Source organism: Taurulus bubalis (genome assembly GCF_910589615.1).
Source record: "Taurulus bubalis genome assembly, chromosome: 17".
Lineage (NCBI taxonomy): Eukaryota > Metazoa > Chordata > Actinopteri > Perciformes > Cottidae > Taurulus > Taurulus bubalis.
In genome coordinates, this window is record NC_136605.1 from 21,703,511 (window position 1) to 21,721,218 (window position 17,708).

General features: G+C 43.8%; 1 protein-coding gene across 1 annotated transcript; it reads right to left on the reverse strand.

Moving 5' to 3' along the window:
- Positions 1-875: 875 nt before the first annotated feature.
- Positions 876-17,455, reverse strand: LOC306749498 (myosin heavy chain, fast skeletal muscle-like; the record flags this gene model as incomplete). Its single annotated transcript, XM_079232803.1, has 39 exons — positions 876-899; positions 1,112-1,246; positions 2,810-2,905; positions 2,986-3,090; positions 4,345-4,515; positions 4,588-4,713; positions 4,787-4,990; positions 5,825-6,133; positions 6,696-6,820; positions 6,922-7,087; positions 7,166-7,349; positions 8,275-8,471; positions 8,571-8,689; positions 9,309-9,435; positions 10,175-10,564; positions 10,648-10,738; positions 10,819-10,964; positions 11,048-11,224; positions 11,441-11,683; positions 11,769-12,024; positions 12,107-12,243; positions 12,330-12,453; positions 12,531-12,648; positions 12,731-12,818; positions 12,893-12,981; positions 13,085-13,394; positions 13,479-13,649; positions 13,748-13,897; positions 14,802-14,920; positions 15,012-15,150; positions 15,231-15,334; positions 15,411-15,509; positions 15,598-15,661; positions 15,775-15,867; positions 15,964-16,075; positions 16,164-16,191; positions 16,580-16,736; positions 16,820-16,963; positions 17,252-17,455. The coding sequence occupies 39 exons, from the start codon at positions 17,453-17,455 to the stop codon at positions 876-878; spliced, it is 5,841 nt and encodes a 1,946-aa protein (XP_079088929.1).
- Positions 17,456-17,708: the final 253 nt, after the last annotated feature.

Consider the following 17,708-nt stretch of genomic DNA (forward strand, 5'->3'; position numbering starts at 1 on the left):
GTAAAGGTACTTGTACTTCAGTAAAGTCATACCCCAGCACAGCGTTTACAGGTACTTGTACCTCAGTAAAGGTACTTGTACTTCAGTAAAGTCATACTCCCCCCAGCACAGTGTTTACAGGTACTTGTACCTCAAAACACTGATGTTTTATTACCTGGTGGAGATTATGATTACTAGTATTATCATTATGTTATTTATATATTGCTCTATAAGGGAAGTACAGATCTTTACCGGTTTAGAGTGAAAACAGGACAAATTACTTTCATTTTACAAATTTTTATTATCGTTCTAAAACTATGAACAGCAGCAAAGACAAGAAACTAAACTATGACAGACGTGAAACCTCGGAAAATGAACATGCTTAGTAATTTAATGAATCATGCTAATTTAGGAATATTTATATTTAAATAATGTGTTTTATTGTGTTTGACTATTTCATATTCACACAAGTTACTTTGAATCAAGTTAATTATTGTTGAAGTGAACCTGCAGCCACTAAAACATCATGAAAAACTAAAATATATTCCTGTAAAGAACAATTAATATTCATGATATGTAAAACAAGAGGGCATTTCCTTATTTTTATTAATGCTAAAAATCACATTATTGTTACATTTGTTATGGTGGGTTTAATGTGCAGCTACAGATGATGATGTCATCTACATCACTACTGGATTTATATTAAAATAAATATATATGAATGAAAAAAGGTTGACTTATTTTGAAAGAGGAGTGCTAATTTATTTTAATATGATTTATTGACTTGAGTTAACACTCTGTGATGTGAATATTTTAAACAATTTTTAATGAATAATTTGCTCAAAAACATTTCTGTCATGCACATTTGTCTCTGCTGGTTAAAGTCCAACGTCCAGCTACTCGCTCTGTCCTTCTTGTGCCTGCAAACGATTAACAACACAGTAAATTAAACAGTAAATTAATGCAGGATTTTATTTCTAACACCGACTTTCAAATGTAGAAGTCAAAAGAAACAAATATTCATGGCTGAAAAACCCTGATAACTGGTGTTTTAGCTTCTTCCAATCATACAGCCGTTAATAAAAGCAGAATATCAGTATCTTTACTGCGCGTATGAAATGAAAGGCTTCACCTTCGTCCCGATCTCTCTCCTCTTGGCTCGCATCCTGTTGGCCAGACACTCGGCCTCATCGGCTCGCTGCTCCGCTTCCTCCAGCTCCAGCTGAGCCTTCCTGCAGCGAGCGAGCTGCACCACGGACTGCTGCTCCTGCAGGGTCAGGTCCTTCAGTACGAGTACTAGTACTGCACTGTAATACTACTCCAGGGTCAGGTCCTTCAGTACGAGTACTAGTACTGCACTGTAATACTACTCCAGGGTCAGGTCCTTCAGTACGAGTACTAGTACTGCACTGTAATACTACTCCAGGGTCAGGTCCTTCAGTACGAGTACTAGTACTGCACTGTAATACTACTCCAAGGTCCGTTACTTCAGTACAAGTACTAGTACTGCACTGTAATACTACTCCAGGGTCAGGTCCTTCAGTACGAGTACTAGTACTGCACTGTAATACTACTCCAAGGTCCGTTACTTCAGTACAAGTACTAGTACTGCACTGTAATACTACTCCAGGGTCAGGTCCTTCAGTACGAGTACTAGTACTGCACTGTAATACTACTCCAGGGTCAGGTCCTTCAGTACGAGTACTAGTACTGCACTGTAATACTACTCCAGGGTCAGGTCCTTCAGTACGAGTACTAGTACTGCACTGTAATACTACTCCAGGGTCAGGTCCTTCAGTACGAGTACTAGTACTGCACTGTAATACTACTCCAAGGTCCTTTACTTCAGTACAAGTACTAGTACTGCACTGTAATAATACTCCAATACAAGTAAAAGTCCTGCACTTGAACCGTACTTCAGTAAAAGTACATCAGTATTATTAGCTAAATGCACTTAAAGTATTAAATGTGCAGTACAAATATCCCAGTCAGTTTACTATTATATCTGGATTAATATTACTGCTAAATAAGATAGATAGATAGATAGATAGATAGATAGATAGATAGATAGATAGATAGATAGATGATAGATAGATAGATAGATGATAGATAGATAGATAGATAGATAGATAGATGATAGATAGATAGATAGATAGATAGATAGAGAGATAGATAGATAGATAGATAGATAGATAGATGATAGATAGATAGATAGATAGATAGATGATAGATAGATAGATAGATAGATAGATAGATGATAGATAGATAGATAGATAGATAGATAGATAGATAGATAGATGATAGATAGATAGATAGATAGATAGATAGATGATAGATAGATAGATAGATAGATAGATAGATGATAGATAGATAGATAGATAGATAGATAGATAGATGATAGATAGATAGATAGATAGATAGATAGATAGATAGATAGATAGATAGATGATAGATAGATAGATAGATAGATGATAGATAGATAGATAGATAGATCATGTATTAATTATGTATTAATTAATGTAAGACACACAATATAAAAAAATGCAAAATATATTAAAAAAAAGAATATAATAATATTAAATTAAATTAACTAACAAAGCAAACAAAGCATTAGTTTATTTATTAATAATTAATTATCTCAACACACAAAGGAAACACTCATCAACACATCTGGAGGTACGAGGTTTCCACTGGACAGGAAGCGACTAGAGCTGCCAGACAAACGTAGTAAATATACCGTTGAGATGTGGTAGAAGTATAACGTAGCATAAAGTACTGCAGTAAAGTACGAGGATCTGGGTCTTATTCCTACAGACTGAGGTTCACTCACAGTCTCCTCCGTGTGCTGCTTGCAGGACTTCATTTTGTTCTGCAGCTTGTCGACCAGATCCTGCAGCCGGAGGATCGTCTTCTTGTCTTCCTCCGACTGGAAGAAACTTGTTTTCATTATTTCATCTCATTTTAACGTCGACAAGGCGGCGCCCAGATGAGTTGTTGTCTCTTTACCTGAAAGCCCAGCTCCTTGAGTCTCCTCTCGTACTTGCGGAGTCCTTTGCCGGCCTCCGCCGAGCGCCTCTGCTCCGCCTCCAGCTCGCTCTCCAGCTCCCGGACCTGAGGGTTCAGAGCACGTTATTGTTATTATGATTAATATAAGAATGTATGTTGAACTGCTGGAACAGAACAATTACTTAAATAATAGAAATACACAAGATCCTTTTTTACCTTTTAATGGTTGAACATAAGGTAACATCTATGCTACATTTACTTTAATAGATACTTTTATATTTTGTGTAAAGGTTACTTTATCCCTATGTTTGAACTTCTGGACTTTTTAATGTCGATTTTCTTTTCTTTATTGGCAGGTTTTGAGACATATAAACTCATATGACCTTGATATGAATACCAGACCCTATTGTCCTTGAATCTGCAAAAAAAAAGTCTGAGCAAAAAAGGACTCCTCGATTGCACCCCAAGTTTTTTTATTGTATTCTTTAGAAAGATTAAGACCTAAAGCATCTAAATCTGCAATAATAATCACAATAAACACAAGCAATGATGTGTTTTGAAGCATTTTCAGTCCAAAAACCGTGTGTTTCGGTTCAGACACGTTAGTCCACAGGGGGCACCAGAACCAACACCACCTCTTTAGTCCACAGGGGGCGCCAGAACCAACACTACCTCTTTAGTCCACAGGGGGCGCCAGAACCAACACCACCTCTTTAGTCCACAGGGGGCGCCAGAACCAACACTACCTCTTTAGTCCACAGGGGGCGCCAGAACCAACACTACCTCTTTAGTCCACAGGGGGCGCCAGAACCAACACCACCTCTTTAGTCCACAGGGGGCGTTAGAACCAACACTACCTCTTTAGTCCACAGGGGGCGTTAGAACCAACACTACCTCTTTAGTCCACAGGGGGCACCAGAACCAACACCACCTCTTTAGTCCACAGGGGGCGCCAGAACCAACACCACCTCTTTAGTCCACAGGGGGCGCCAGAACCAACACTACCTCTTTAGTCCACAGGGGGCGCCAGAACCAACACTACCTCTTTAGTCCACAGGGGGCGTTAGAACCAACACTACCACTTTAGACCACAGGGGGCACCAGAACCAACACTACCTCTTTAGTCCACAGGGGGCGCCATAATCAACACTACCTCATTAGTCCACAGGGGGCGCCATAATCAACACAGCAGACCAGTTCCTCGTAGCTTTAATGAGCCCTGTTTTTTTATCACTCATAATAACTCTAAGAACATGTTTGGTGGCTCCCTGATACGATCATTATTGTCTATTTTAGTGCCGATTAAAATATAAAAACATTATTATTATTATAATTATGAAACTCGGAACGTAAACATACCCGAGCCTCCATTTTCTGGAGCTGCTTCTTCCCGCCCTTCATGGCCACGTTTTCGGCCTCGTCTAGCCGGTGCTGCAGGTCCTTCACGGCCACCTCCAGGTTCCTCCTCATCCTCTCCAGGTGAGCGCTGGTGTCCTGCTCCTTCCTCAGCTCCTCGGCCATCACGGCGGCCTAGAGGTGTCACAAAAACATTTAGTTTTTTGACATTGAGAGCCTCTTGAGCTTCCCGCGAGAGAGCCGCACCTCAGTGACGGCCTTCTTGGCCTTCTCCTCGGCGTTCCGGGCCTCTTGAGCGGCTTCCTCGATCTCCGAGTGAAGACGAGTGATGTCAGCCTCCAGCTTCTTCCTGCTGTGCAGAAGACTGATGTTCTGCCCCAAGAAAACAGATGAAACATGTTGAGTTTTGGTTCGGTGGGGTTGATCACGTGTAGACGAGCCCCACCTGTGAGCGGAGGAGGGCTGAGCGCTCGCCGGCGTCCGTCAGCTCCTGCTCACAGACCCTGCGGCTCCGCTCCGTCTGCTCCACCGCGACTCGCAGCTCCTGGACCTCGGCCTGCAGGAGGGACGTGCGGCGCTCCGTCAGGCCGGCCGCCTCCTTCACGCCCTCCTGCCCGCGCACCGACTCGTCCAGGTGGATGTGAGCGTCCTGCAGAGGAGATGCATCTACTCCAGTCACTATTTCATGGTTGCAGCTTCACGATTTCCTTTAATAATGTTAATAATGTTAAAGTGTTGGTGATAATATCAGACATGGTGAAGGTGCCACTCCGGGTAAACGTGATTCTCACTATTTTCACTATTTCTACAAACCAGGAAATCAATCGATTAATGGAAGAAATAATTAGCAGATTAATCCATGAATGAAAACAATTATTAGTAAATGTTAAACAACTAGAACTCACAGCAGCAAACACCTAGAGCATCTCACTACTGCATTTCATTTCTTAAACTGCACTGCAACTTTTATTCAACTTTTATTTTGCTTTTTGACTGTTTTAATGTTTTCTTAACTGTTTTTTAATCTGCATTATGTTTTGATGCTTTTAATGGTTTCATGTGAAGCACTTTGAATCTCCTTGTTGTTGCTACACAAACAAGCTTGCTTTGCCTCGAGTGTATAGAAGAGAGCAAATAGGTATGATCTACAATTTTAATCATCGTAAAACTCAATGTAAACCATCAAAAATTCTAAATATTATCTTTTCATTTTGTTTGTCATCTATTTTGGATTTTTACGAGAATTCAAAATACAATACATTATTGTATTGTTTTATTTAATTAACAATACTTTCTTCGATAAAAATAGATAAATCTTGGTCAGATAAGTTGACGAGAGCAAATTTTAGGAGGTAAAAGACACCATTTTCCTTCTAACATAAATCTCCCTCAAACAAACTGCATTTATTCCAGTTTCTGGCCCCCAAAACTACATTTTCCAAGATGTTGCGTATTAAGTTGCCCGCGCGGCGCCTGAACGCACCTTGAGTTGCCCCTGGACGCTCCTCAGCTGCTTGGTGGCCTCGGCCGCCTGCCGCTTGGCGTGACCGAGCTGCACCTCCATCTCGTTCAGGTCGCCGTCCATCTTCTTCCTCGCCCGCAGCGCGTCGTTCCTGCCGCGCAGCTCGCCGTCCAGCGCGGCCTGAACGCCCTCCGCCGCCCGCTGGCTGTTCCTCCTCAGCTGGTCCAGCTCCTCGTCCTTCTCCGCCACCTTCCGGTCCGCCTCGGCCTTCAGCTGGCTCAGCTCCATCTGCCCGCGCAGGATCTTGGACTCCTCTTGCTCCAGGGCGGCCTTTAAACAACAAACAGTGGTTTCGGCCAATCTTGCTTAGATCATGCTGGTTATTCATAGTTATGATCAAAATATGTTATACATTTTTTTTTTTTTAAATATACATTTTTTTCACAAAGAAATGTTGAAAGAAATGATATAAAATAATAAAGTATTATAACTAATTGGGGTTCATACGACAACTTGAACTACTTGAACACGGTGAACCTCGAAAAGAAGACCCTATATAGGGTGAGCGGGGCTTAAAAGGTTAATGACGTTTTATGTCTGAGTACTTTGTACTTTTGTACTATGTAAAGTTCTCATGTAGCTCATGTGGAGTGGTCATCCTGAAACCACAAGGTCGCCGGTTCGATCCCTGTTCTCCCCATAGTTTCATGTCTCAGTGTCTTTGAGCCCCAGAGCTTCACAGCAGCACACTGCTCCTTAATTACCAAGGATGGTAAAATGCAGAAAATAATTAATAGTAATTCCCCACTGGAATTAATAAAGGATTTTTCAACATCGCACCGCACCTGTAATACCTCCGCGGCCCACTAGAGGGTCGCGCCCCACAGCGTACCTGGGATTCCTCCAGCGACGTCTGCATCTCGTATTTCTCCGTCTCCACCGTCTTCTTGAACTTCTCCAGCTCGTGGATCGTCTTCCCGCCGTCACCGAGTTGCTCCGTCAGGTCGGCGATCTCGTCTGCGATTAAAAAAAAAAGAAAGAAAAGATTTAGAAGAAGAAAAAAAAACGCTTCTCGCGAACAAAAACGTTTTTTCAATCTCGATAATGTTTCCGCTCACGTTGCAGGTTTTTATTTTCCCTCCTCGTCGCCTCCAGGCGGCCCAGCGCCTCCTCGTAGCAGTTCTTCAGCTTGAAGAGCTCGGCGCTCAGAGACCGAGACTCTTTCTGAGCGCCTTCGAGCTCCGACCGAGTCTCCTCCAGCTTCTGCTTCCACTCCGCTAGGATCTGAAGGCGAGGGAAACGTCGGCTCGTCACGGCGGCGGTGTGACGGGAAGACATCCGTGCGGATAGTAAAGAACTTACCCTGTCGAAGTTCCTCTGCTTCTTGTCCAGGTTGGCGGCGGCGCTGTTGGACCGCTCCCCGTCCACCATGAGCTCCTCCAGCTCGCTCTGCAGTCGCTGCTTGCTTTTCTCCAGCGAGGCGCACTTTGAGTTCAGCGCCTCGACTTGTTCTTCGGCCTCTTGGAGGCGCTGAGCCAGCTTCTTCCTGCCGGAGAGGAAACCACGACTGTTAAAAACGTCCCGAGGCGATAACTAAAACTGTTAGAATTACTATTTCTTTTCTTCTTTTAATGTATTTTTTTATGTTGCATTTCTTATTTCCAAGAAACTAATGAGCACCTCTCGGGTCAACACAGGATTTAAAGTTTTATGTGATTCTTTGTGGAGAAACTTTACAAAATCGTACGACTGTAAGTCCACGAAGAATTTCTTTGGTCGAGGACATCACTCCGTAGAATACAAATATGTTTTAGTTTTTTTGCAAGTTAATGTTTTATTTGCTGGTTATAGAGAAAAAAATGTGAAAAAGTTATAGTAATATCACAATTATTCAGTTGCAATGCTGCATTCTCTATCCTGACCACCAGGGGGCGACGACTCTGGTTGTATAGAAGTCTATGCTTCATGTGTTGAAGCTGCATTCTCTCTCCTGACTACCAGGGTGACTCCTCTGGTTGTATAGAAGTGTATGCTTCATGTGTTAAAGCTGCATTCTCTCTACTGACCACCAGGGGGCGACTCCTCTGGTTGTATTATCTTTCAGTTTCATTTGTTGTGTTGAGTTTAAAAACAGTCGATGAATTCCAGAAAAATAAATATTAAATTCTAAATCAAACTCTTCATACATGTATGTTGAACTGAATGATTGTTTGTAGAAACATGTAATATTTGTATATTCTAAGCTAAATACTTAAATAATGAATAATAATGAATTTGTGTACCAAATAAACACCCTTCATTTTCCAATTTTTGCAAAAAAGAAATTGCAGCGTATTTTACAGGAACCGTCCTCGGATATTATTTAAATCAGAGTCTTAGCCGATCTTTAAATCAATATATTTTCCTGCTAAAAAACAAAAAGGTCTCATTGTAAAGCCTGATCTATGGATTCAAGGTCAGCGTGAGGTCACTTTGCTTCCTCCAGCTCCTCGGTGCGTTGGATGGCGTCCGCCTCGTATCGGCTCCTCCACAGAGAAACCTCGCCGTTGGCTTTGGACAGACCGCGCCGCAGCTCGGCTTTGGCCTCCTGCTCCTCCTCACACTGCTCTCGCAGGAGATCGCAGTCGTGATGCGCCGACTGCAGACGGTGAGCCAGGGCGCTCTTGGCCTGTCGGGGAAAGACAACCAATCAGGAGCTTCGGGAGCAGAGAAAAAGAAAGAGAAAAAGCCAAGAAAAGCAGGATGAGAATTTGAACGCTTCCGTTACCTTCGTTTCCTCCTCGATGCGTCGTTTCAACTCGTCGACCTGCGTCGTGAATCCCTGCTTCCCTCTCGTCAGCTGGGAGACGAGACTCTCTCTCTCCTCCATTTGGCGGGAATATTCATCTACGAGCCCAACAATGACATTAATTAAAATATAAAAAGGCCCTTTTTACTCCACTACATGTATAACGTTAGTTCACATCATTTTTCAAAGTAAAATGTTCGCACACAAAACCTGTGAAGAGTTTATAAAGTATGATCCTTTGTTAAAAATGTATAAACGGTCGTTAAAAAAGTCCATGAATCAATTAGTCGATTGAAAGAAAATTTGCAAATTTGTATAAAGATTTTACAACATTTTGCTGCTTTTACTTTGAATAATGTTAATGTTGTAGTAATAATTACAAACATTGTCACTTTGGGTTCTGGTTAACAATGACACACATTTTCACCTATTTTATATATATTTTTTGAAATAAACAATAAATTGTTTTAATGGAGAAAATATGATCTATTAGCTTCAGTAAGATCCTACTTTTACATCAATACATGAGTAATAATCTAATGATATAATTTAAAATAGAGACATTTTATACGTATTACACATACCGTACATATTCCAGATGACTTGTATTTAGATAACACAGAGTATCTTCTAAAGTGCGGTAAGTGTGGTCTACTTTAACTAGTAAAATGACCTACATGCCTAACTCTGTAACTTTATGAATTTCAACATAATTACCGTTCTCAGTTTGAAAACGAGCTCTCTGATTGGTGAGATCAGAAATCTGCCGCGTGTTCTCGTCACTCTTGTTCTTCAGCTCCATCAGCTGATCTTCAAGAGAGCGACACGTCCTCTCCAGGTTCACCTGCGAGTGTTCATCGGATTAAAATCACTTGTGGAGCTCTCTCTGGGCTTCATGTGTTAAAGCTGCATTCTCTCTCCTGACCACCAGGGGGCGACTTCTCTGGTTGTATAGAAGTCTATGATTCATGTGTTAAAGCTGCATTCTCTCTCCTGACCACCAGGGGGTGACTCCTCTGGTTGTATAGAAGTCTATGCTTCATGTGTTAAAGCTGCATTCTCTCTCCTGACCACCAGGGGGCGACTCCTCTGATTGTATAGAAGTCTATGCTTCATGTGTTAAAGCTGCATTCTCTCTCCTGACCACCAGGGGGCAACTCCTCTGGTTTTTTAGAAGTATATACTTCACGTGTTAAAGCTGCATTCTCTCTCCTGACCACCAGGGGGTGACTCCTCTGGTTGTATAGAAGTCTATATAAATGACTCTACTTCTCTTGATGTATTCCCTCAGTAAACATTGTAAACATGAGTTTATGTCTCAATCTCTAGTTTCAAGTCTTCTTCAATACAGCATGATGTTCATTTAGTAAATTATGGTCATTTAGAGTCAAACAGACCATAAAGCAGGGGACGCTTTAGGGGCGGGGCTAAAGGTGATTGACAGGTCGACACCAGAGCCGTACACAGCGTCTCTATGTCGCTCCTCTGCAGTCCATATATTGTCACTTCCGTTGTTTTCAAAGTCTTTTATTTATGGTAGTAATTATGCTAAAAGTGTATTTCCGGATGTACAATAATCTCACCTTGGTTTTTGCAACCGTTCCCATGTTAGCGGACAAGTCGTCGATGTCCATCCTCATCTCGCTCTTCTCCTTCTCCAGCTTCTGTTTGATCTTCTGCAGGTTGTCGATCTGCTCTCCCAGCTCCGCCGCGCTGTCGGCGTGCCTCTTGCGCAGCGCGGCGGTCGTGGCCTCGTGGTGCAGCTCGGCCTCCTCCAGCTCCCGCCGCAGCTTCAGGGACTCGGCCTCACGCTTCTTGTTCATCACGACCTGGATGGCGGTGGCTCCTCCGGCCTCGTCCAGCCGCTCGCTGATCTCCTCCAGCTCCCGGGTGAGGTCGGACCGCTGCTTCTCCACCTTCGCCCGGGCGGCTCGCTCGGCCTCGACTTCTTCCTCCAGCTCTTCAAGACGAGCCTTAAAACCAAAACATAAACACAGATACCATGAAGGCCGTTATCCGTCTGATTGATGCACGACTTCAGTGTGAGTTGTGTTACATGGAGCTCCTTCATCTTCTTCTGGAGCTGGTTGTTGATCGTTTGCTCGTCTGCAATTTTGCTGAACAGCTGGTTGTTTTCAAATTCTTTCCTGCAAGGACAAGAAGACGCAAGATGTCAGTTCAAACCCAGAGACGTATTCTCCTCTCAATCAGTGCATCGTAAAATCACTTCTTAATCTTCTCCTCAGATTGTTGCTTGTGGTTTTCGAGGTCCATCAGGGATTCTTGAGCGAGCTTCAGATCCCCCTCGAGCTTCCTCTTGGCTCGTTCCAGGTCCATGCGGATCTTCTTTTCCTGCTCCAGCGAACCGTCAAGCTTGAAAAGCAAATTAGATTAAATGTAATTAGGATGTCAGGTGACTCCAGTGTTTGAGTGTGTGATTGTTTGCAGCAACTCACGCCGTCCACTTGCTGTTCCAGCTTGGCCTTGGCTTTGGTCAGAGTGTTGACTTTGTCTTCCTCGACCTGAAGGTCATCCAGAGCCTGTGTGTGAGCCTCCTGAATGGCTTTCTTCTCTTGGGTCAGTTTGCCAATGTTTTCCTCCTGTACAGCCAGCTCCTCCATCAGGTTTTTAACCTGAAAAAAAAGGTAGTATGCATTGTAACACATTCATTATGGAGATAAAAAAAGACATGAGGTAACAGCTAGAAAGCACTCAGAGATGCCAATATCTGATCAGGAAAAAGATAGAAGAGTTTATTGAATAGACACATGGTGACACCAAAAACGTGCTACGTAGTTTTAGAGATACCCTGCTCCCTTGGGAAGGAGATGCAACCAACCAGCACAGACCTTGTTTTCCGTGGCATGTTTCTCCTTCTCCACTTTAGCCAGAGTCATCTCCAGGTCGTCGATGTCTTTTTTGAGCTCAGAGAACTCGTCCTCCAGCTTCCGCTTCTTGGCGGTCAGCTCGGCGTTCGTTTCCTCCTCGTCCTCCAGTCTCTCGGCCACGTCTTTGAGTCTGGCCTCCAGCTGGATTTTGCTCTTGATCAAGCCTTCGCACTTCTCCTCTGTGTCGCCAAGATGTTCTGAGTCCTAAGAAACAGAGAGAGGACACTAATGCCTGACGGTTCGGATGATGTCAATGAGATCAATCGTCGTCCTTTCCGAAGCCACTCACAGATTGCACTTGCAGGAGGAGGTTATTCTTCTCCTGCAAAAGAGAAACCATCTTCTCTTCCAGATCTTTCCTCTTGGACTCTGACTTCACCAGATCCTCCTCACATTTGACGAAGTCCACCTTCATGGTCGCCATCTCCTTCTCGGACTCTGCGCTCTTGAGAAGTGGCTTTATTTTAAAGAACAGCTTCATCCACGGCCAGTGTTTCACGTTCATGAAGGAGCGCAGGTTATACTGCAGGATCCAGACGCAGTCTCTGTGAGATACACATCAGCTTTTTAGTGCTATTTGGTTTAGTTTCGATCAGCGAAGAAGAGCATTCTTGATGCCGAACTTACTTTTGAGCCGTTAAGTTGGAGGTTTTTTTTCTCACGAGATATCCACGACACGCCGCTTGAGTCTGGGTCACGAGAGAAACTAGCTTTTCATCTCGCAGCTCCTCCAGAGTGCCGAGTAAGCCGGCTTTGAAGAACACCTGCAACAGTAAGGTGTGGTGAAGTCTACACGGGGCGTTTCCAAGAGATTTCAGAAGGTAAACCTACGAGGCCTTTGGACACATACTTTTGTAGCCCCAAATCTGTACTGAGTCTGGTCCAAGTCAATGGAACCCAAGAGCTTCTCAGAAGCTTTCTTTCCATCGATGAACTGTCCCTCTGGGAAGGCACCAGTGTTCAGGATTTTGTATCTGTTCATTTGGATAAAGATAGATTATCACAAACTGGAATATTTTTAGTATAAATCATCTTCGGAATCGATGCCGACCTCTGCTTGAAGTCAGCGTAAATAATCCTGCTGGGGAATCCCTTCCTGCAGATGCGGATACCCTCCAGCACGCCGTTACAGCGCAGCTGGTGGATGACCAGGTGATTGTCCATGATACCTACGGGGAAGTCGACATAAATGGATTGGCAAAAGCGAATTTCACAAGAGCATCGTTTGAAGTTCCTCTTGTGAATCTGTACCTGGTGTTTTAATCTCATTCGGGATCAGGCATCGCACAAAGTGAGGGTGGGTGCTCCTCAAGTTGGTCATCAGTTTTCCGAGATTTTCCTGCAGGAGATCGATCGTCGTTAGATCTTTCCGGGACAAGAAAGGTCTTATGTAAAACAGATTGATATCTTTACCCTGAAGACTGCAGACACCGTCTGAAACGAGCCTCCCTTCTTCTTTGCTCCTTTCTTTGCGGTTTTGCCTGCGGCATCTCCACCAGATTCTACAAAGCAGACAGAAAAAGTATTTAGTATTTGCCAAACGCATGAAGCCCGGTCTTTCTATAAATAAACGTTAATTATTCCAAAGCTTTGCCAATGTTTCACCTGCTTCAGCACCAGAAAATGAAGCATACAAGAAAGACAGCAGTTTCATCGATGACTTCTGGTAGAGCTGCACCACAGACTCATTCAGAGGGTCTTTGTTCTTCTCCAGCCAGCCGGAGATGTTGTAGTCCACGGCGCCGGCGTAGTGAACCAGAGTGAAGTGAGCCTCGGGTTTCCCTTTGATGACCTTTGGCTTCTGGAAAGCGTTGTTCTTTCCAAGATGCTGGTCGTAGAGTTTGTTTTTGAAAGAAGTGTCTGAGGCCTTGGGGAACATGCACTCCTCTTCGAGGATGGAGAAGATGCCCATTGGCTGTTGAACGCATCACAGACAGACATTATACAAGGTGTTCAAAATGAGATAGAATATAAACTGATGTGCAGTAGATTACCATACCTTTTCAATGAGCTCGATGCAGGCCGCCAGGTCCATGCCGAAGTCGATGAACTCCCAGTCGATGCCCTCCTTCTTGTACTCCTCCTGCTCCAACACGAACATGTGGTGGTTGAAGAACTGCTGCAGCTTCTCGTTGGTGAAGTTGATGCAGATTTGCTCCATGCTGTTGTACTGAAGACCAGAATCAACGCATGACACAGCAACGTATAACTGAGAATTCGTCACCATCGACCCACCAAGATGCACTAAAAAAAAAAGTCCAAACTCACATCAAATATTTCAAATCCAGCGATGTCCAACACCCCGATGAAGAACTGCCTCGGCTGCTTGGTGTCCAGCATCTCGTTGATCCGGATCACCATCCAGAGGAACATCTTCTCATAGACGGACTTGGCCAGAGCCCCAACTGCATTGGTGACCTGATTAGGAGATTTTGAGGAAGCATGAATCAGTAACAGACAATGTAGATTTCTTTATGAAAATAGGGTTATTTAACTTGTCCGAACTGGACATGATTTGAGGTATTTCGGTGGTTTGTTGGTGGTTTTGCCCTAACCAATCAGTATTTAGTCCTATATCTTAAAAGTTTAAGTCTTTTATTCTTAGGACTGAGTGAAACGACGCATTCAGTGGCAGCCATAATAAGAGCTGGTCGAATTCAATGCTTCCTTTCCTATTTCCTTCAGCATAAGATACACTGGACCATCCTCTACCAAAGGAAAGGAGACAATGCCGTCACCACAATTCTTGATATTTGTCACTGTTCCTCATGGATTGAGCAATGCAGAACGATGAAGGCAATAGTATTATTTTGAGCCCTAGGGGCTTTTATATCAGGTCACATGGTACAAATCAAGAAAAAAACTGGGTATAACCCTCCCTACCCCCCAAAAAAAAACATGTTAGGTATCAAATTAAACATAAAAATCAGGGATACAATAATATATAATCCCCACGTACAACCTCTAAACACAACTCAGACAATAAATAGGATAAGGGGTTAGGGTTAGGGTGTGGGGATTAAAGGGTTAAAAGGTTATCATTCTAAGCAAACAAAAACCCAACAATTCTTATTTTCAGGCGATTATACACCAAAGAAAACATACTTTTTAAGATTATAATACCATTTCTGCCAATACATCCCCCCTAAATTCTGCAAATTGTTCCTTTGAGAGTTGTTTTGCATTACTTTTTTTTGTAACCGTTCATGGCAAGGTGTCCCAATATTAGCATTACTTTGCCTCCACGTTGTGTATTATTCTCTTATATCAGCACGCCCCATCATGCATTATCACTGGTTCAATCTCGGAGCAGTCACAGTACCTGGGGGACGGTCTGGCCCTTGGTGACAAACTCGTTCCCCACTTTCACTCTGGGGTAGCAGAGGGCTTTCAACAAGTCCGCAGAGTTCAGCGCCATGAGGAACGCCACTTTGTCGGCCACTGAGAGAAACGCACGACATGTCTGTTAATACCGTCCGCGCGGTCATTTTCTCGGACGACACCAACGAGACTTAAAAGTGAGAAGCGTCACCCTCGGTGCCGTCGGGCTCCGCCTGCTCCTCCCGCTGCTTCTGCTTGAACTTCATGTTCCCATAATGCAACACGGCGCCGGTCAGCTTGTAGATGGACAGTTTCTCATCGCTGGTGAAGCCCAGGATGTCGGTGGCCACCTGTTATGGGAAATTCAGAGTTAAGCGAAAGTCAATAAAATGCTGAAAGTACGTAAAGCGACGGGCAGGCGGGAGCTCACGTCTGTGGCCAACAGCTCTTCTCTGTCATCGATGCTCGCCACGGTGATCTGCCCCTGACTGATCATGGGGAAGTCGTATGGGTTTGTTGATATGAGGAGCATATCTGACGGGAGACATTAAACACATTCATTTATTTATCCTTCAACAGATCAGCCGTAGATATGACGTCCTCCCCGTACCGATAAGCTCTGCTTTGTGTCCGGTCATGATCTGGTAGAAGATGTGGTAGCTCCTCTCCTGGGTCAACTGGAACGTCACTCTCGACTTCTCCAGCAGATCTGCATTGAATTACGCAGCAAATGATGGTCGTCAGAAGTGAAGTATGCCGATAAGGAGCTTCATTAATGTGGAAACACGAAAACGTACAGGTTTCGATATCAGCAGAAGCCAGTTTCCCTGAGGATCCAAAGTGAATTCTGATGAATTTACCCTGTGAAACAAATGACATCCTCTGTGAACGTGCACAAGAAAACATTCAAAGTTCTTTATAAAGATAAAAAAAAAGAATAAGAAAGCTCTTTGATGTCCAGATCTCACACTCACAAATCGAGAGGAGTTGTCGTTCCTCACAGTCTTGGCGTTCCCGAAGGCCTCCAGCAGAGGGTTGGCTGAAATGATTTGATCTTCCAGCGTCCCCTGCAGAGCACAGCCAGCTTCAGTACAATCACATTGCAGTTTTTGTTTATGTATATATATATATATATATATATATACATCTTGCTGAGGCAGTACCTGTATTTTGCCAGGCGAGTTATCTTTCTTGTCGCCACCAGCCACTGCGATTGTCGCAAAGTACTGGATGACCCGCTTGGTGTTGACGGTCTTCCCTGCACCGGATTCTCCGCTGAGAACACAGAAGAAGAAGAAAAAAAACACCCGTTGACTAAATTATTTGACACGTAAAAAATAAAATGAAATGCAACATGACTCACGTGATCAGGACAGACTGGTTCTCACGATCTGTTGGGGATAAAAGATTCACTTCAGGGATGTTTTCTTTCAGTTTAAAGTGCTTCAAAAGACTAAAATTAGCAAAAGACTCGGATACTTTCATGCCAAAAGAATTTAGATTAAAACTCAATTAAGCCCTAGGGTCCCCAGATCAGGGGACCCTTTTATATCAGGAAAATCAAGAAAGAAATCCCCTCCTCAAAAGAAAAAACATGTTAGGTATCAAATTAAACATAAAAATCAGGGCTACAATAATATATAATGTACAACCTCTAAACACAACTCAAACAATACATAGGATTAGGGGTTAGGGTTATTAGGGTTATGGTGTGGGCTTAAAGGTTGAAGTGCATGCTTTTTAAATCCAACACACATCGTTAAGTACTTTCTCTCTCACCCGTAAGCATATTTTGATATGCATTATCAGAGACGGAGAAGATGTGCGGCGGGGCCTCCATCCTCTTCTTCCCTCTGTAGGCCGACACCACCTTTTGGTCGTAGACCGGCAGCCACTTGTAGGGGTTCACGGTGACGCAGAAGAGCCCAGAGTACGTCTGCAGACGAGAACACACAGTGAGTGAGGCGAGAGAGAGAGAGACTCAGGCAGGGAGGTGGAAACGTCTCTTTCATCACGTACATAGATCATCCACGCCGCGTAGCGATCTTTGAGGTTAAACAGCACAGACGGCTCATTGAGGTGCGTCATCATGACCATGTCCTCAATCTTGTCGTACTTTGGGGGATTCATGGCGTGGCAATCTTCCTCCTTGACGGTTACAGGCTGGAGGGGTGAGAAGAGAAGAAGAAATGATATCGATTGGAGAAAACAGGATGTTCAGGGCCAATCAGCAAGGGAAAGAAAAAGTATCATATCAAAAAAACAACGAGAAAATAAAACTGGAACATTGAAAATTGATAAATTGTGTGATGATATCGGCTGTAAAAGGGTCTGTCGTGGTTTTTCTTTCATACCAACCAAACAGCAGCTGGTTCAAGTTCTGCAACATGATTTTTGTATTGTTTTGATTCATATTTTTGCAGTCATTAGGTCGTGCACAGACATATCTACCTCGTCCGCGTCGGTCTTCACGGTGACTTGGCCGCCGTCTTTGTTCTGGATGACGCCTTTGATGTACAGCTCCTTGGCGTCGGGCACAAAGCAGGCCGTCCTGGCATCGAACGGCCGGTTCTGAGCCTCCACTCTCTCCTTCTCAGGTTTGCGGAGAAAGATGGACGCCGGCCCGTACTGGGCCATCTCGGCGTCAGAGCTCATGTTGATATCTGAAGTTGGGAAAAAGCAAGAAAGTGAGTAAGTGCAATTAATCAAACAATTAAATGAAGTTTCTCATGTAATTTGTGTCTTACTTACCGGGTTCACACACCGAGTAGAATTGAATCCAAGCCACTGACTTAACGGGAGCCACAACAATCTCAGCAATGGCAGGACTCCAAGTGACCACCAGCAGGAGGTTCAGGTTCCTTTTATCAAAACCAACGTCCTGCTGAAGCAAACCGGGCGCTCCAAA